Source organism: Epinephelus lanceolatus, chromosome 9 (genome assembly GCF_041903045.1).
Source record: "Epinephelus lanceolatus isolate andai-2023 chromosome 9, ASM4190304v1, whole genome shotgun sequence".
Classification (NCBI taxonomy): Eukaryota; Metazoa; Chordata; class Actinopteri; order Perciformes; family Serranidae; genus Epinephelus; species Epinephelus lanceolatus.
Window position 1 is genome coordinate 24,716,295 of NC_135742.1, and position 20,559 is coordinate 24,736,853.

The 20,559-nt window shown below is 38.8% G+C and overlaps 2 protein-coding genes across 2 annotated transcripts in view; both read right to left on the minus strand.

Annotated features, from left to right (window-relative positions):
- The window catches only part of dnah10 (dynein axonemal heavy chain 10), a 29,351-nt gene extending 28,441 nt beyond the window's left edge, over positions 1–910 (minus strand). The window contains exons 1-2 of the mRNA XM_078170738.1: positions 570–910; positions 296–396 (exon numbers count right to left, since the gene is read on the minus strand). Coding sequence (XP_078026864.1) covers positions 296–396; positions 570–798 — 330 coding nt within the window. The 5' untranslated portion in view covers positions 799–910. The remainder of the gene's footprint in view (positions 1–295; positions 397–569) is intronic.
- Positions 911–3,815: 2,905 nt separating this feature from the next.
- Positions 3,816–19,911, minus strand: atp6v0a2b (ATPase H+ transporting V0 subunit a2b). Its single transcript, XM_033619523.2, has 20 exons — positions 19,347–19,911; positions 18,889–18,967; positions 18,445–18,542; positions 18,202–18,339; positions 17,953–18,050; positions 16,844–16,970; positions 14,384–14,466; positions 14,180–14,273; positions 12,866–13,078; positions 12,298–12,448; positions 11,210–11,349; positions 10,962–11,119; positions 10,684–10,774; positions 9,625–9,743; positions 8,727–8,937; positions 8,405–8,524; positions 7,882–8,001; positions 7,653–7,770; positions 6,030–6,201; positions 3,816–5,923 (listed from the first exon to the last, which is right to left on the minus strand). Exons 1-20 carry the CDS (start codon positions 19,461–19,463, stop codon positions 5,821–5,823), a joined length of 2,550 nt encoding a protein of 849 aa, XP_033475414.1. The 5' UTR covers positions 19,464–19,911; the 3' UTR covers positions 3,816–5,820.
- Between the last annotated feature and the right edge of the window lie 648 nt (positions 19,912–20,559).

Here is a 20,559-nt window from a genome sequence, read left to right on the forward strand (position 1 = left end):
ATTTTACTTTATTGTTTTGGCATTTATTATATCATTTTATTATTCTATTCATTTATTTATTTCAAATTATTCACAACAACCACCTTATATTTTATCATTATTGTTATCATTATTATCAGTTTTATTTTACTTGTTTCGCCTGTGTGGGTGTGTGACTGTATGAGGGGATATATATGTGTTTGTGTGTTTTGACATGAAATTTCAATAAATATATTGTTGGAAAAAAAATACAAATGATTTCAAATACAACACAGTTTGAAAGCAGTTAATACAAGGTATTAAAGTTTGATCTCACAGGGCTGGGACTTTGTTCATATGTCTCTTCTGAGATCTCTACTCCACTTTGAATCCAGGACTTCTTCTCGAGATCTGGAGAGTCTCCATCTTTCATCCTGTCTGAAGTTATAAACGTTGTAGTTAGATGCAGTCTTGTTGTCCACATGCGAACAAAATGCAAGACACAGGACTAACACCTGCCTACCTGTGAACCATAATGCTAATAGCTAACATTACATGAGAGGCACAAAAACGCTAACTACTTCATTAATTGATAACCTTTGCCAACTTACCGACTGGAATTTCTATTTCAATTTCTTCCTCCCTAACTGTTCTGAAAAACAAAAGACGTGATGGCGACTCTTCCTCAGAAACAACGTTCAAATACCGGATAATTTTCTCTTCATTGTCTCCATCTTCCCGACTGAGAAGCTCGTCGAAACAGTTGGGAGAGTCCGGTAAATTGAACCCGGCAGATACACACTGTCGGAGCCACTCCACTCGTAAATCGTCGTGGACCATGTTGTCAACGTTAACATTAATGTTAGTTTACATTTTAAAAATATAACTATGTCCTGTTTAACCTGTAATATGAAACTTTGTCAACATTAGCCTGCAGTTAGTAGCTTTAACAACTAAGTTAAGTTACTACGCTGTAGTTGAGCCGTTTGACGTTGCCGTGGCAACCACTAAACGTCTCGCGCTTCCTGCCTACTACTGTAGCTGGGAGACAAATAAAAGGGAAATTTGTTCCCAGAGTATTGACTGCAAGGAGGTGTGGAGCTGAGCCACACAATTTTCAGAAGTCACTAGACCATGATAGTCTGATATAAAGTCTACTTTATATACAGTCCCGAAGCACAACTCAGGTTTGTCATAGTCATCCAGCCAAAATAAATCAACATAAATGGATGTCAGTTAGCAAAGAGTACATCTCTTGTGTCCTCAGACAGAAGAGTAAAACAAAAAACTAACCTCAATCTCAATCTGATTACACACATTTCCACTAAGTATTTAAAAAAAAAAAACAGAATTCCCACCTTGTGGTTGTATGCCTCCATGCACAAGTCAAGTTGCAGTCTACATCCATGTCTGCTTCACAAACATCTTCCCCCCAGCTACACAATATCTATACAATCAGCACAGTTTCAAGGTGGGCACCCAAAACTAGTGTCACCAAGTCAGCAGCATGGTACTCAAATGTAACCTCTTCTGTTCCTGATTTATGATGTTGATTAATGGTATGAAAAGAACATTATGATGTCACAGTGAAGTTGACCTTTAACCTTTTGGATATAAAGTGCCATCACTTCATCATTTCATGCTATTACGACATTTCTGTGCAATTTTGTCATAATTAGTGTATGAATTCTCAAGTTTTGGCCAAAAACATGTTTTGTGAGGTCACAGTAACCTTGACCTTTGACCACCAAATTATAATCAGTTCATTGCTGAATCCAAGTGGACAGCTGTGCCTGATCTGAAATAATTCCCTCAAGCGACAGACATACAGACGGACAGACAACATGAATACATAATTCCTCTGGCCACAGCTTTTGTTGGCGTGGAGGGAAAAGTATATATGTGGTAAAATGTTTCAGCTATTAATACACTGCCTGGCCAAAAAAAAAGTCACCACCAAAAAAAAAGGTCATACACTCTAATATTTCGTTGGACCGCCTTTAGCTTTGATTACGGCACGCATTCGCTGTGGCATTGTTTCGATAAGCTTCTGCAATGTCACAAGATTTATTTCCATCCAGTGTTGCATTAATTGTTCACCAAGATCTTGCATTGATGATGGTAGAGTCTGACCGCTGCGCAAAGCCTTCTCCAGCACATCCCAAAGATTCTCAATGGGGTTAAGGTCTGGACTCTGTGGTGGCCAATCCATGTGTGAAAATGATGTCTCATGCTCCCTGAACCAGTCTTTCACAATTTGAGCCCGATGAATCCTGGCATTGTCATCTTGGAATATGCCCGTGCCATCAGGGAAGAAAAAATCCATTGATGGAATAACCTGGTCATTCAGTATATTCAGGTAGTCAGCTGACCTCATTCTTTGAGCACATACTGTTGCTGAACCTAGACCTGACCAACTGCAGCAACCCCAGATCATAACACTGCCCCCACAGGCTTGTACAGTAGGCACTAGGCATGATGGGTGCATCACTTCATCTGCCTCTCTTCTTACCCTGATGCGCCCATCACTCTGGAACAGGGTAAATCTGGACTCATCAGACCACATGACCTTCTTCCATTGCTCCAGAGTCCAATCTTTATGCTCCCTAGCAAATTGAAGCCTTTTTTTCCGGTTAGCCTCACTGATTAGTGGTTTTCTTAAGGCTACACAGCTGTTTAGTCCCAATCCCTTGAGTTCCCTTCGCATTGTGCATGTGGAAATGCTCTTACTTTCACTATTAAACATAGCCCTGAGTTCTACTGTTGTTTTTCTTCGATTTGATCTCACCAAACATTTAAGTGATCGCCGATCACGATCATTGAGGATTTTTTTCCGGCCACATTTCTTCCTCAAAGACGATGGGTCCCCACTATCCTTCCAGTTTTTAATAATGCGTTGGACAGTTCTTAACCCAATTTTAGTAGTTTCTGCAGTCTCCTTAGATGTTTTCTCTGCTTGATGCATGCCAATGATTTGACCCTTCTCAAACAGACTAACATCTTTTCCACGACCACGGGATGTGTCTTTCAACATGGTTGTTTAGGAAATGAGAAGCAACTCATTGCACCAGTTGGGGTTAAATAACTTGTTGCCAGCTGAAAGATAATCGCCCATGCAGTAATTATCCAATAGGAGGCTCGTACCTATTTGCTTAGTTAAATCCAGGTGGCGACTTTTTTTTTGGCCAGGCAGTGTACATCACTATGAATACATAATCTATGTAATTTTGTTATATTATTATAATTTTGATTTGCCAGCTGCTTTATTTAGTATTCTTTTTATTTGTTCTATTTGTCTTTGTCACATTGAGCCCATCTGAAAACAAAATAAAAGTTTGGTGTGTGAAGTTTGATGTTTTTTTTAAATATATATTTCCTGTAATTTCTTTATGTTAGAGCAGTACAGAGCTTGCTATGAGTGTGGTGCTGTTTCAGATACTAATAAAAATCACTTGGGTAGCAGGTTTAATTGACATACTGTATCAAGGAATAAGAAATGTAAAAATAGAGGAGTTACTTGTTGATTTGATTAAAAAATTATACAAAAAGTGTCTTTTCTAACAATCCCTCTCCAGTGTATGGCACCATAGCTTACATTTGGAGTGTGTGTGTGTGTGTGTGTGTATTTAATGCATATCTCAATTAAAGTAATGCTTAAAAAGAAGCACAAAGGTTTCTTGCCAAAACTACAGATTGTATTTTAAAATAAAAACAGCTGCTTCACATTCTGGCCCTAAAACATATATAAAATGCTGGTACCAAAAGAGGAACAAATGTGTTGATGTTATTCCATTAAGCTTTTCTTTACCCAGACACAATAAAGAATGCAGTTATGGGCTTTGACGGGAAAAAAAACCTCAAAACAAATACAATTTATTATTGACAAGAGGATGATTTTCTCAAAAGAATTAAAACATGTAGTGTTTGTCAATGAAATATTAAAATGAATAGCAAGATTGGGGCTATATTAGAATAAATTACAATACTCCTTCAACCAACCCCTATTACAATTTAATGTTAATTTCAGGTGAATAATTACTTATCAAACATCACTCATCCCAATAAAAGTGACTGTCACCTGTGTCATCAAGATTTGATACCATATTGTTCCACAGTTAAAACTTAACACACACAAGGTCCAAATTTTCAAAAATGTGTGGCAGTATTTTACTGTAGTAAACTGTGTTTCCAGTGAATACTGCAATCTCAATATTGCAACAATGATGACAATAACGTTTCCTTCCCTTAGCAAAAAAATCCCAAAACCAATTTTATACAATCCTAACAGCTTAACAGAATTATCAAATTCTACTAATACGTGATATTAGTACACAATTCAGCATTCTCCCAGTAAGATTTAATACAGCCAAGCCATTGCGTTGAATATGGATCTCAAATTTTTCAAAGTAAAGGCTCTGGACCAGCAAAACTGAGTCAACAAATGCGTGGAATGTTAAATTGAAAAGTAAGTGGTAGACGCATAGGCAACACTGTGAATGCACAAAAGTAAAAATCACATCCTGTCAACATTCATCTTTAATGCTGATACATTTTAAAATATAATAAATTAAAAAATAATTCTGTAAAAGTATATACATCTTATCACACAACTGCCCAAGCACTTTTCAATACTGACAAGTCAAAGATCCTTCGTAGTGTTTTGGTAGCACGAAGTAAGAACACAAGGGGGATAAATGATACAGTATGTTGTCATTTGGTTGTACTTTAGTAAGGCAAGTCAGTGCAACAAAAAGTGGGGCAATAACTACGTTACTGAGAGGTGGCTCACTACCAGTGTGTGGAAACCAGATCTGCCAAAGAGATGAAATTGAAGGAAATAGAAATAATTTTTCCCAAAGAAAAAGGTGGATATTGTTTTATCTTTGATCTATTTAATGAGCCATCTATTTGCTTACTACTGTTACCTTATACCATAGACTGTATAACAAAGATGGACGACATGACAGCATCCCAGAGGTGAAGCCAAAACATCTCCATTGCACCCTGGTGGCTGGCTGCAGTATAGGTCAATAAAAAAAGGTCAAATAAATTTTTCCCAAAGATGTTTTCTGTCATTTCAGGTAGTTCTTATCACACTGGTGTATGTTCAATGCATATTTTTCTTATCAGTTTGGTTTTAATTAGTCATTTGAAACTGTAGAAATGGGGTTTGACTTGATGAATGACAGCTGTGTGTGCCAATCAGTGTGCTTGTGATCAATGGTGCTGCTCACGGTTGGTCGAACAAGTGTTTGGGCAGGAACTCAACACCACTGGAGATCACCACTGTGCAGATTCTGACACCAGAACTTTGGCTTCATTTTTGTAAAGTGGGGTAAGTGGAGACATGTTGTCCATCTTTATAAACAGTGTATGTCTCACACTTATCTTATTACATTAGCTTTTTTACTTATCTATTCTAAATTTGGCGGATGTGGTTTTCCACACAAGTGATATCAACAACTGTTTCCCATAATGCCTCTGTAGAAAATTGAAGGTTTTAGCATACGAGTAACTTTTCAAATTTGAGCCTCTCACTTCAACCTCACAAAATGTTCTGCAATGAAGCAAACTGATCCTGGTAATAATTACCCTGTGTTAGATAAATGTGCAATAAGAAAACATTTCTCAACAGCACATTCTGTACTGTCTGTGTTCTTGAAATTGTTGGAAAGGCAGCATGTTTTAATCCAAAGTTTGTGACGCTATCCATAGTTTCCTGAAATGAACTTATTTGATGAAGATGACAAGACAAATCAAAATCCCCTCATGACTTCTCTGGAATATGTCTTTGCAAGTATGGGACCCTGCTGGCTTCTTTTGGCTCCGTTTACCACAGAACAGTGTTACCAGATAGTCTCTTCACAGTAGGCCTTCGTGCTCAAAGCTGGAGGGCAGGAGAGAAAAGGAAAAGGGGCAAAACTTGACTCCGCTCCCACTGTAGAATTTATTCTGAAACTCCACCCTGAGAAAGAAACAAACAGCTGCCATGACTACAAAACACTCAGATAATTCAAAGCACTTTGGCTCTTTCAATGACACAAGCACTTGAGCAGTTACTGTCATCGTACCAGTGCAGCCGGAGGGCATGAAGGAATGCAGAAAGACCCTCCATTACCAAGAGGATGGACACAGTGAGGACGGCAAACAGGCCAAATACAGGCACCAGGAATAAAACCCCAAGTTGGGTATTTATTCGTAGTCCTACTCGCATCACCATGGTCCACAGCACCTCTGATAGCTCTGTGAAAGCCCAGAGAAGAGCATGTTTACCATCCATTGAGGGATTTACAACAAACAGACACAAACTGTACATGTCAGTTACTAATATTCAGGCTGCTCTCATGTCATGAATCTACACATGTTGGCTAGACTCCTATTCATTTCTATAATGTCATTACTAAAGTTACAAAAATTTGAATGGATTTGGCATCACTGATAAATGACCTGTGGGTTTAAATTTGTTCTGAGGGACTGATCTACTTCAGGTCAACACTTCAACTTCACGTCAGAGTTATGATTAAAAGGGACTCCAAGTAGTTTTGACGACCTGTTGGGATTCCTGCAACATTTCCATCACTGCTCAATTCTAAGTAAGTCATATTAACAGAACGGCTACAGTACACAGACAAGATTACATACCATGTATTGCTGATATTAAATGGCAAATTGGTTCTGTTTTCTTAAGGCATCCCTGTAATTAATTTTCCATGTAATTACATAAAATACTGTGCATAAGCATGTTTCATGAGAATTTGTTCCTGTGCAGTGAAGGAAAAGACAGAAAAAAGTGAATAAATAAACTCTGAAAATAATTTAATTATCCAACTATATTTTTTAACCTCTTACACGCTGAAAATATAAAAAGCTGCTTTAAACATGTAACATGTAATAGCTCAGTGGTGTTCATTATGTCTTTAGTTTCTGATAATGACTTCAGTTGTTCTTTTATCTCAGACAAGTTAGGATATTATATACCTTGACATGTTTCAGCGGAAACTTCTGCCTTCCTCAGAAGTGTCACTTGGTGGTGGTTGTGATGCGTGGCGTGATCATTCTGTCAAAACTGACAGGACGGTCACACCTCCCTAATATCAGCTGATTGACATATCAGCTGATAAAGACGTGTCACAACCACCACCAAGTGACACTTATGGTAAAAACCCTAAAACTTTTTTTGGTAAGTGGGCTTTGATACGGTGCTAGTTAAAGCGACGTCAGCTGCAACCTGCCTCCGTGCCCCTTGAAAGATGGCACAAAGCAGGAACAAGAGTTGCACCCAGCGCCAGACCTCGCGCTTTCCAGGACACAAAAGACACAGCATGTGTCCTGGCACTTAGATGTGCATGCTGTGTTGCTCTTTACTAATGTGCTTTACAGAAAATGTTATATACTGTGTATTTGAGAGTGGACAGAGGATCAAACACACAGTGGCTATCATCTGTCATCATAATAATGGTTGACATCTGATACACACCTACAAGAACAAAAGTAAATCCTTTGTTACAAAATATGAAGTGGCTCTTTTATTTGAAAAAAAAAAAAAACAAACAAAAAAACAAACCTTTGTCTAATTACACTATTCTTGAGCTATATTTACAATTATGTACACTCACTTTGCATTCAGTGCATTTGTATGGGTATGAAGAAGGGACAAACTACCTGTGTGTTGCACTGTAAACCATTATACTCACGTGCATGTGCCAGGCTCAGAGCCCAGAGCCTTAAGTAGGAGGCTGTGTTGGAGACGCAACCCAGGCAATACTCTATAGTGTGGATAGCCTGATGCAAGAACTCATCTGCAAAGTCAAACTATCACAACAATAAAAAAAAACCTCAGTATCACTGTTGGAAACCAGTAACAAATGCCAATGGTTGCTTAAGATTAATGTGTAACTCTGCAGTTGTTTTACTGTTGCTGACCTCCGCTGTCTGGTGCTCTCCACTACTGGAGAGATCACTGTGACTGCTGCCCTCCTCCATATCATGAGCCCTCATCAGGTAAAGCTCCTCTTCACTGTTACGCCGCACACGTTCATATCCCTGAAAACACACAGAACACTACTCAGATCTGCATACAGTCAATCAATCAATCAATCAATCAATCAATCAATCTTATTTATAAAGCCCAATATCACAAATCACAATTTGCCTCACAGGGCTTTACAGCATACAACATCCCTCTGTCCTTTGGAACGTCACAGCGGATAAGGAAAAACTCCCCAAAAAAACCCTTTAACGGGGGGAAAAAAACGGTAGAAACCTCAGGAAGAGCAACTGAGGAGGGATCCCTCTTTCAGGACAGACAGACGTGCAATAGATGTCGTACAGAACAGATCAGCATAATAAATTAACAGTAATCCGTAAGACAGAGAACAAATATTTGGAAATGTTTTTAGGCAGTATGCAAACATTCACAGACAGACATGTGCTTTCAAACTCTCACCCTGTACATTCCTAGGCGTTGGCCTCCATTGTGAAGCCAATAAAGGTAGATGGGTTTCCCCAGGAGTAACACAGGCACTGAGAGAACAGCAATTACCACTAGAAACACCTGCAGGCCAGTCTGGAAGAAGCAAAACAAAAGTTATGATCTGTCTCAACAACATCTGAAGTGTGTTTGAAACATTTGTTTTAGCATAATACAAATGATCAACAAGAGGACATGTATAACACAGCACAACATTAGATTCATTATGTTCTGTAAAAAAACAGGGACACAAGTTGTACTGTGGGAGGAATGGAGCATCATTGCATCAGCTTCTCACCTGTCCTGGGTAGAGGGGCTGCACTGGATCACCCTGAATGAGGAACATGTTTATGAAGTGGATGAGGATGCTCGGAGCTTCTGTGGAGTCCTTGGCAGTGAAGGCCAGCCACTTGTAGAATATCATGAAAACCAGGTAGCCAAACAGACACAGCAGGAACAGGAGCTCAGGGAGGAAAACCAAGTACAGGTTGTACTCCTTTCTAAAGTGCCTGTTTTTGGTGACAAAAATAGCGCAGGCTATTAAAAACTATAACATCTAACATTAAAGGTATACTACACAGGATTTTCCTTTTTATCTCTATAAGATAATATATAGACTCATACAAACGTAATCCCTCGAATCATCACTTACAGCCTACTATAAGTGTGTGGAGGTGTGTGTATTTTCTTATTTTCCTCTTATTTTTCTATGTTTGGGATTTTCCTGGGCACAACGCACATGTGAGGTCGGGACTTCATAAAAAAGTAGCGAGAAGGTGCCAGACCAGAAGCAGCAGGCATCCAAGAGGAAGCTACTAAAATTGTGGACACAGTGCCAAAAAAAAAAAAAAAACCCTCGAATATAGCGAGACAAAACACAAACAGCAGCAATTCCTGCATAGTATACCTTTACAGGTCCAGCGTGTAGGATTTAGGGGAATCTATTGGCAGAAAGAGTACAGTGGGTCGGCTTCCATTGCGTCTGCTATGTACATTAGCCCAGATAGAGAAATTCACGGATTCACATTTTCACGTTAAATTGCTTTTGCGTTGACGACCGTAGTTCTCCTACATGCTTTGTACATGGCAGAAGTTTCAGTTCTCTAACTCAACCTCAACCTGGATGCCACTAAATCCTACATACTTGACCTTTAAGGGCTATACAAGGTTTTAAAAACAAACAAACTCATACTTACAAGTGATTATAAGTGCTGAGGATGACTCCAAAGCTCATGTGTATGATGCCCACTATCACTGACATCTTCATCTTATAGGAGTTCAGAAATGTAAGGCGGTTTGTTGCTAAGTTCCAAATCTGTGCAATGGAAAGAGAGAGAAATACTTTAATGCAGAACTGGTAGTTTATATTGGTAAAATATTAACTCCAGCAATGTTATCTAAATCTCATAAAGAACAGCTAGCTGTGTTTTGTTCACTGTTTCAGCCACGTAGAGACGGCATTATTGGATCTAATATAATCATTTCAACACAAGTGATTCAACAACTTCAATTCCAGGAATTCAACCTTCATTTTTAATACAGACTGTACATCTCTGTGTGAGCAACATTGCAGCTAATCAGGCAAATAACCTACTGTTTTTAAGGATGATGCAGTTTACTATAGCAGCAACAGACATGACTGCTTCACATTTAATTGCTGTTTCATAGTCCTTATTGTTACAATACTAATTCAATATTACTGCACCAACAGAATTTCATATGCCATCTCAAACAACAGGTTTAACAAGCCTATAAACAACATTACAGTATGAAAGTTTCAAGTCTTAAGATAAAATCTTTTGATTACCTTGCACAAAGACAGTTATCCTGATCAGTTGCAGAGAAAAGCTGCGGCCTGTTTTTAGTTCTTTTCTTTTGACCCTAGTATTACATAAAATGCTCTTGCATAATTGTTAAATTAGAAATATTTTGTTGTATGACTTATAAGCCATTTCCATAATAAATGGAAGACATTAACTAAGTTAAGTGAAATCAGTGACGTGCAAAGTGTCAACTCTTCTGGTAACCAGGAAGCTTGTTATTAGACATTTCTGTTTTCATCAATTGTCCACACACACAAAAAAATATACTTGTGCATGTGTGCATGTGCCCTGCAAATATATTTCACATGATTGTGCTAACCAGAGTGATGATTAACATCTTAAAACTTCTTTTTAAAACCACCACTATGATGAGAGTCAAATAACAACAATTATGTATTCATGATGACTCGGCCCTTAGTATTCTTTACTCACTGGGTCAATTCCCAGAGGGTACGGTCCGTTGAAAACTCCCGTAACATTTGGATCCAGAGTGAGAAAACTATTCCCATGGAGATCATCTTCCCTATTAGACACAGATAAAACCACCAGTGTGTGTTAAATGTAGGTCATTATGAAAAAAATCTACAAACTTCATCTTATCTTTATATCTTCAAACACATTCATTGAATTTCTTAACAATAAAAATAATAGCTGCATAGCTGTTTTATTGTTACTGTCCTGTTCAGTCTTTCTTGTCATGACGTACTCACTTCCAATGCCTCTCTTTAAACATGGCCTTCACACTCCATCCAGAACCAAAGATGTTAAGGGACTTTGAAAAACAGTCATTGTATATCAAGCCAGTGTAGATGGAAAACAGGCCCATCATCAGGATGATATAACGCCCCTCAAAGAATGTGTTCCAGATCTGCACATACACATCAAATCACTTAGTTACACTTCAGACAGACTGTGTGAGTATTAGGTGAAAAACAAATGCTTTGCAGCATTCACACACCTCATTTCTGGTGTTTCTAAGTTTGCGGTTGTTCTCGTACAGCACCATCCAGAGAGCAAACACAGCCATGATAGCGCCATGACCCAGGTCCCCGAACATCACAGCAAACAGGAACGGAAATGTGATGATTGTGAAAGGAGCTAAAAATGAGAAAAAAAATCTGAATAAGTGAGTTATAAATATATAACTAATAACTGTTAACTGACTAGTTATAACATTCCTACACATTTTCCATTTCAAAATTCCATACTTTTCCAGGCTCAAATTTCCAGACATCTCAGTAGATTTTTCAGACACTATTTGACATCTGAGTACAAACAGCTAGATGTTTATTATGTAAATAAATGATTTAAAATCCAACTTTTAACAGATTTGCTGCAATTTGACTATGTATGCTTATTAGTTTCTAAATATTTGACTGTTTGCCGGTACTAAAGCTCATACAAATCGATTAATACTAAACACAGACAAGTTCATCTCTGCCCAAAGAGAAAGTAAACTCGCAGGTGTTACCCATAATTGTACTGTTTCCACTTAACATGCTGAATAATAAATAATATTATATTATGGTTATTCTCATAATATTTAATCTATTTTATAAATTAGAACCAAAAATGAGTAAAAAAAAAAGTTTAAAAAAATAATATTTTTTTAAGATATTAAAAAAGACATTTTAGCCTTTAATTGATAGTACAGACAAGCATGAAAGGGGGAGAGAGAGAGGGAGTGACATGCAGCAGAGGGCCACAGGCTGGAGTCGAACCCGGGCCACTGCGGCAACAGCCTTGTACATGGGGTGCCTGCTCTATCCACTAAGCCACCGACACCCCGAAAAAAGATTATTTGATTACTATAAATGATTTCCATAAATGTAGACGTTATAATGGTGGCATCTTCCCATAACATTAGTTTTGTATTAAACTTTGGTAACATTAGGCATGTGTTATCACAGGAGAGGGTGTTGAACATTTACAATAAAAGGATCTTGATTTTTCTGTTTTTCGTCCATGGCTGTTGTGCGACACATTCATGTTGTTGTCACATCTTTGAAAAATAAAATCACAGAAAAGGCAAAGGATCACACTTACCAGGGTTAACCTCTCTGTAACTGCCCACTCCATAGGCATCTACAATGTTCTGGAAACCAGAGGTAAATTTGTTGGTCCTTATCAGGGTGGGGGGAGTGTCAGTGGTTGGGATTCGATTGACAAAGGATGGAACTGTTGCTCCGCTTTTTCTCTGAAATATCAACGTCAAATCAAAACGTCAGCATGCTGCCTTAAACTAGGCAACACATGTAAATCAAAAATCAAAATCTGAACAACCTGTTGTGCAGCACAGTAAATAAAATTCTGTGGGAAGAGTTATTCCCATTAGCACATCTTTGTATTTCTTTCTTCTAAATACACACTATGTACTGTAACCCTGCAAACTGAAAGTACAGTGGCCTTTCTGTGTCCTCAGCAAGTCATTTAAATTTCCTTTTCTTAAACTAAAGAGAAAAAAATAACAGCAATGCCTCAACTCAGTACTTGCTTTTATGACAACAATACTCCAGTTCATAAAGCAACTGCCCCGGTTAAATAAACAGAAAAAGAAAGCCTGCAGCAAAGCCAGAGTCAAAAATAGAGCAGCTCTGTTTAAGAGTTTCCTCACCGATCCTTCCTCCAGCGCCCTCCGCAGCGTGGGAATATCATTAACAGGACACCACACTTCTGCGATCAGACACTTGTTTGTAACATCAAAACTACACAGGTTCAGAATATAGTAGATGGCCTTCATCTTCTTGACCTGGATGACCCAGGTGTAGACGGATTCAGAGGCCTTAATCAAGACCTGTTTCAGGTAGTCCTCTGTCCTATGAAGAACCTGCACAGGGTAAGAGATAAACAGGACTCTTAGTGTGGTACATTGTGTTAAAGAAGCAGTGTGAAAGATTTAGGTGTTCGTTGTTAAGGAGTTTGTCCCTTAAAAGGAAGTCGACCAGGTGACCAGTAATTTAAACCGGTAAACACACTGAATAAAGCAGTTTCATGGGGGAAAAAAAATAGTTGTTTTTTTTTTCCAACCCTACTCGATGCAGAGGGGCTACCTATAACATGTAGGTGCAACGTGGTGGACTCCATGGACGAAGACCTGCTCCCTATGTAGGTATAAACAGCTCATTATAAGGTAACGAAAACACAACAATTCTTATCTTCATGTGATGATACACTAAAGAAACATACTTCTAATATTATATTCCATTTCTGCCAATATATCCCCCTAAATCCTACACACTGGGCCTTTACAATTTATTCAAGACATTCAAAAAAAGGGCAAAGTTTATAAACCTTGACAATTTTTTAAATTTCTGTGATTATTAATGAAACATTAACAGAGAAAAACAAGTCTTGATTTTAACAAGAGGAATTTGTGTTTCTGTGTGAACAAGAGAGACAAAGGGCAGATGGAAAAAAAAGCATGCATTAAAGAGAGAGAGAGAGAAAAAAAAGAGTTCAACTTTCAGCTGAGGTCTCATGTTGATCATGTGCTACAGGGGGTGAGTGCAATTCTAGTTTTCAGTCACAGTAGGTTCAAGCTACCCAATGATTCACTCAGCTGGCCCTGTAACTGCCAGGACTGGCGTACAACAAGTGAAAACTGGGTTGATCTTTTAGAAAATGAAGCCATTTAATTTTCTTCTTTATTTCTTTGACCATAAAACACTGGCTCAAATGAAAAACCCTAACTGGATGTCCTGTGATTGACCAAAAACACTGAAACTTTGTATTCTTTAATCTTACAACCAACCACCAGGAAAGAAAAACACCTGGAGAGCTCATATTCGGAATAATCTAGTTTATATTTTAACAGAGATGACAGCAAACGCATTCACAAGTAAGCCTTTCATGAATGACAAACAGAATAACTACTCATTCAGTCACTGATTAAACATCTACATAATTAGATACCAGACAACAGACATACTGTGTGCAGATCCTGAATGCGGGTTCTTAGTCCCTCCACAACATCATTCCTCTCCTCATTGCTGCTGGGGTAGGGATACAAGTGACAGTGGTAGCTACGGAGAGAAAAACCATGTTATTCCCATTTCATCACTACAACTTATAAAAAAAAACTACAGCTGCTTTTAAAAAAGGAACCATGGATAATGTGATGTAGAGTAATTACCAGTCACAGATCTTCTTGACTTTTTGACCTATTTGGTCTCCCCAGTATGAGATCAGGAACACCACACTTTTGGTCGGCTCACCCTGCAGACAGAGAATAAGAGGAAGTGTTGTATGGCAATGATGACACACATGCTTCATTGATATAGAAAAAGGAAGTGTCAATGTGGACATTTCATATTTAAAAACTGTATATTTCCTAAAAATATACAAATCATGATGTTCTTTACCAAAACAAAACTGAGAAGTACTTGTGATTGAAAGTTTATTCTTCACCTTGGTAACAGCAGCTTTCTCTACCTGCCTTTCAAAAAGCATTACTGGTGTTTTTTTTTTATGTCAAGCCTCCTCTTTTCTCATCATTGAGAAGGACACGTTAACTGTCTGATTATAAATTTTTATGATTTTCCATCAGTGAAAGTCTGCCCTGACATTCCACTAATGCTGGTCACAGTCCCGCATGCCTGTCTTCTGGTCAAGCAGAGGAAATGGATAAGTGGATTAGTGCCGTCACTCTAAGTCAACAGACAAGATCACAGCACTCATTGCTCATGAGAACAGCAAGACGGAGTGGAACAAAATTCACAACAGCTTCACCAGCGTCTTAGGGCTGGGCGGTATGACCTAAAATTCATATCACGGTATAAATCGAATCCCTTCACGGTAACGGTATATATCGCAGTATAAATTTAAGTGTAAAAGTTATAATAGAAGTGTTTCTGAATGGGTTTTGTAGTCCCTTAGCAAAGCTAAATTGATAAAAAAAAACAACAACAACAACAACAACAAAAGCAAAGATATAATGTATTTTTAGAGCATTTATTGTGCAGAATGCAGATCTCAAAACTCAAAATTAAAACCCAGTACTCTATGGTGCAAAATGTCCCCTGGGATCTATATCAAAAGGTAATTTCCTTCTTTTAGCAAAATCCTAAATGACTGAGTTGTGTTTTTTCCACCTGGACCTTTATGCTCTGCCATTTCTCCTCTAATCATCACGCTGTAACCTGTGACAGGCTGTTATGATACCACAACTATCACACATTCACATATGGAGTTTTTTGTGGAGCCCCTAGCGTCACATAGGTTTACATTACCAAAGGTTTATGACAAACTCTCTTGCCGAAAACCAACTCCCGTGTGCGCACGGCGAGAGAGGAGAGGGAGAGACGCTGTGCTGCTGCCAGAGGAGACACTGAATGAGTTCCCTCTGAGCGGTAAGTCGCTAAAAGAGTCTGAGAAGTCCGGGGCTGTTCATAAGACATTAACTCACTCACTCACAAGTTCTCCAGCAACACATGTTGCACGTACTGCGCTAAATCACGGACGTGAACCAGCTCCTCTTGCTCCGCTGTCTCTGTGCTCGCAGCCATTTTCACACTGAGGCAGGTGCGATGACGTCATCGACGATAGGACGGTAGAGCGCAAATCTCTACCGTGGGCCAAATTTATATCATTTCTACCGTCTACCGCATATACCGTGCAGCCCTACAGCGTCTTATCCATTTTTGTCCCATCATTTAACAAATACAGAGTTTCAGGATTTTCCTTTATCTTTTGTCATTTGCCGTTTTCCACAATACTCTGTCCTGTGCACTGTTTCTTAACTAACTCTACCACACAAACAAAAAGGAGTGTTTTAGTGATATCTACACCATGCACCATGTAATATCAAGCAATGTGTGTCTGTTTTCAATTATGCTAAACTGCGGTTACAACAAAATAATTAAAATGTTGAAAATACAAACTGTGTTGGGGTATTTCGGATATTTTTAAAATTTTTCTTGTACAGCAGTAAATAGATAATATTAGTCCTACAAAAGTCCTTACCATACTGTATGGAGGACACAGAGGTTAAGATCCAATCTGTCCTTACAAGTATTTCATAGATGAGGCCCAACCTGTTTTAACCGTTTGCAGTTTTCATTGTGTTGTACCAAATCAAGTACTCTGCATCTAGACAACAACCCATTTTAGGAAGTGAGATGCAGACATAACATGACCTTAATGCAAATGTGTCTTCACCCTTCCCTGTTCATATTTTGATCTCACACTGTAATGCAGAGAGGACATGGCAAACTAGAGATAACCTTGCGATGGGATCATTCCAGCAGTGATACAGCGATCCGCGACCTAAAACAAATGTGGGCCAAGGGCATAAAGTGGACGGCCAAAAGCCTCTTCCTTACTTCCTACCCCCCTCCTTTTGATCTCAACTACACGTCTGTGAAGTTTCAGCACAGCATCTTACATGGGTGTAACGTTATCCAGTTAACACACTCTATCCACAGACATATAAACACCTGGCAAAATACTCAAGATGGCTTTTGTGGTAGTTCCCACTACAACAGGTGTCACCAGGACCACGTTTTGCCATAATGACACACATGCTGCACACAGCCTCACAAAGTGAAAACTTTAGCATGAATCATGGACAAAGCTAATATAGAAAAAAACCTACCGTGTCAGGATCTTCCAAATACTCCTCCACCTCGGCGTAGCTAAGGATGGTGTAGCCTTTACACACTCTCCAGAGCATCCGCTCAAAAGCCTCAATTTTCGTCCTCTTAATGAGCCCAGAAATGAAACTGCAAGAGAATGAGGAGAACATTCACAAACAGCCTCACGTGTGCCAAATAGAGTACACAGACTTTTAACTTCCAAGTATCACAATAATGATATCATAATAAAATCACAATAACCTTAAAAAAAAAAAAAAAAACAATTCAAAGTTCATCTTAAACATTGTCTACGTTGCCACATTCAAAAAGATGTCATCTTTTGTGTAACTGCATCACAAAAAAACCTTGATGTGAAATAAGATAAAATCATTGTTAATTTTTCTCTGTGTAATTATGAACTCCTGCTGGCCTGGCGCTGACATCTTCACATTAATGTTTAAACTCCAAAGCTCAAAGCGTCATGGGGAGCACCATGAGTTCGCATGTGTGAACATCTTCACTGACACGTGTGCATTTGAGCCATCTGGTTAACATCACTGTGACCACAGCTTTGCGATTACCTAAACAATCTTATATTATTCATGTCACATTGTGCCCAAGTGAACATAATACAAGATGGTTGCTGCACATGTGATACTTTCTATGTTGCAGAGTAGCAGCACAGTGACTGCAGAGACAGACCACAATTTTTTTGAGGAGTATTCACTCAAAGGATAAAGTTTCATATGAGCAAAGTGTTGTTGGCAAAGAGCCAGAGCTGCATTCAGTTATTGCAACTTGTAAACTTCCTTCCTGTTTGTGACTGTGTATAAAGTGTGAATCTGTATGTGAAAAGACTAACAGGAGTAGGAAAGGACAGAGAAAATTATTTATGGAGGAAAATAAAAGGGCAACTTGCTCCATGTGTAGCAGCAACCTATTTACATGTTCCTCAATATATCACTGTGACTTGAAAATCACATGATATTCTGATTTAATTTTTTAATGTCATGACAATCGTAAAACTGGTAAATTGTGATAGAGTGCCAACAATAATTCTAATTAAATTCATAAATCAAACACTAACATAAAGGCAGTGCTAATATGGCAAGCAGAATTCATGCCTCACCCCAGTTTGGCGCCGAGCCTTTGCATGCTGCTGTAGTCCATCATCGTGTCTTTTTCTAGGAAGGGAAACTCCTCATACTGGACTTGAAGTGGCTCTCGCTAAAAGTTAAGACAAGATACAAGAAGTGGAAAGAAGAAAATCAGAGACCAGATTCTAATTACTATATTGTAAAAAAAAAAAACTGCTATACATACAGGATGAAAATGTGTGGGTAAAGAATCCAGCTACATTACAGGATGACACACTAACCTCTGCCGCTCTCTGTACAAAACTGCGGGTGATCCGCAGCATATGAGTGTACTCAGTCAGCTCCAGCAGATTCCTCTGCAGCTTCTCTTTATTCCTGGTGACTTCACCTAGCTCCACTTCTAGCCTCTGCAGCTGCTCCTATGAACACACCCACAATGATAGTGTGCATAACAGCAATAATAATATTCATCATAATATTAAATTAAAAAAACATATATGACGATACATGAGCAAATAACTAACCATTATAGCCATGACATGCTTGGGCAAAGGAGCCACCGGATTCACGTCTCTTTCTGGCAGTGAAATGTCTGCTTTCTTGACTTCCCTCAGAAGATATCCTTTTTGACAATAAAGAGCAAACTTAAAAGAAACACTGGATTTGATGCACAGTCTGACAGTTGTTCTCCTCTCTTAATCAGATAAAGGGTTTAGTTAATCAAGTATGGCATTTCATTCAACTAGATCTACAACCAGCTGACATTTCTCATGACTTTAGGTTCAGTGGCTCTCAATTTAATTTAGTGAGAAGGTCCTCTGTGGCTTCATGTATTCCTGCTTTGCTTCATCCTGTCTGAGGCTAAATAATTTGATATCCTGCACAAAGCTTGATGACTTCAACTCAGTGAATGGATGTATAAAAAGCATTATTGGTACTCTGCAAATTAAATTTCAATGCACTCTTACCAAGGATCCTCTCCATCTCTTCACATTTTTTGATTTCATTGACATGTTTCCTCTGAAATGCGTTGACACTGGGGTTGAGCTGAAACAGGTGCAAGAGACATATTCACTAAACACTTGGATGATTCATTCTGTAGTCATTATTGAGACAACAACACATACAAATACCTTCAGGACAAACTATCATAAATCATTCAGTAAGTACCCGTAGGGGCCTCTTTACAGCAGCATTTTACAACAGCTAAGTTATGATCTAACGTTAGAGGATATCTATGATTTCATTCTGTAAGCTGCAAGAAGAAATGGCGACGTCTGCTTTCACATTAAGTATAATTCAATGACAGCTGCTGAAGTTAGATGGCTGCACTTTGTGGAGTACTTTCTGCAAACTCAGCACTAACTTTCACAGTGAGACAGTACTTTGTTTCAGGAGAAGAACAGCGATATTTTTCGGGACTTACGTCTCTGAACTCCACAAGCCCCAGCTCTCCGAGTTCACTGATGCAGTCGTATGCTGACCCGGACTGTAGAAACAGTTGGGCCAGACACATCTCTTCACCTCGGAGCAGAGAGCTCATTTTGACAGTTCGCTCCTGTATTTACCTGCTAACGTTACGCCGACGGGCTAATAATAATAAAAATACCTATTGCTGTGGTTTCTGTAAAATATAACACATCAACGTCGGTTGGTAAAGTCCCTCTTGGTGCTCTTCATGGTTTGGCTCCGGTGATAAAACATTATTTGACTTGCATGACGCTGACGTTGGTTAGCTATCCATACGGCAGAGGCTGTTCCTGTTAGCTAATGCGCTAGCCGGCGCGCGCTGTTGTTAATTCTTGCATGAAAAACTTGTTTCACCAACGCTGAGTCTGAAATTGTGAGGTATCCGCTATAAGGAGCGCTAACGTAACATATCCAAAGATGTAGTCACAACTCTTCTCATAGTTCAGGAAGTTTTTAGCAGACGTCCGCTTGCCATGTTCGTAGTACTCCACGTCACTTCACTTCACACTGTTGAATATGATCAACTTCCACACAGTAGATGTACCTTTGACCAATGAGCACCGCCCCCCGGAGTCTGCGCACTACGCGTTCACTGACAAACAGCATTGTGCCCTCAACACTGTCTGAAGGCGGATGTAAACATTTGCAGGCACACACATAGGCAAACAAAAGTTTCTCTTTACTTATTTTCCACTGTTTCGTGGATTGATAGCCAGACTTTCTGAGCTTAAAGGTAAACTTTACCCATTCTCAAAAATGCTTATATTGTATTCCTACAGCCAAAGACAGTCGAAAAATATTTGTAAACATGATCAACTCTCACCTAAATCCAAAAACTACAGTGCTAAATCTCAAATTTGTAGACACATAGGATATAAAATCTGGAGCTGCTCCATAGACAATGAATCAGGAAATATGCTCTTGACACTGAGAGCACTCAGGGGACTGCTCTGAGTCTATGGGTACATTTTCTGCTTCAGAACTATGGTAGAAAAAATAACTTATTTATGTATAACAAATAAAAATATCATGTGAGTCCACTCATTGTCCACGGAGCAGCTCTAGACTTTGCACTCTACGACATCACAAGTTTGAGACACACTTCTTGTTCCTGGGTTTGGGAGTGAGTAGTTCATGTTCACAAATATTGATTTAACTTTCTTAGGCAA

What these genes read in the sequence shown, in the direction of transcription:
- atp6v0a2b (XM_033619523.2), bottom strand. Translation starts at nt 19,463, where the DNA reads ATGAGCTCTCTGCTCCGAGGTGAAGAGATGTGTCTGGCCCAACTGTTT. An exon ending in ACCCTCTGGGAATTGACCCA is followed by an intron (nt 9,744 to 10,683) that starts GTGAGTAAAGAA and finishes TCCATTGCACAG; the next exon opens with ATTTGGAACTTAGCAACAAA. An exon ending in AGCCCCTCTACCCAGGACAG is followed by an intron (nt 8,525 to 8,726) that starts GTGAGAAGCTGA and finishes TGCTTCTTCCAG; the next exon opens with ACTGGCCTGCAGGTGTTTCT.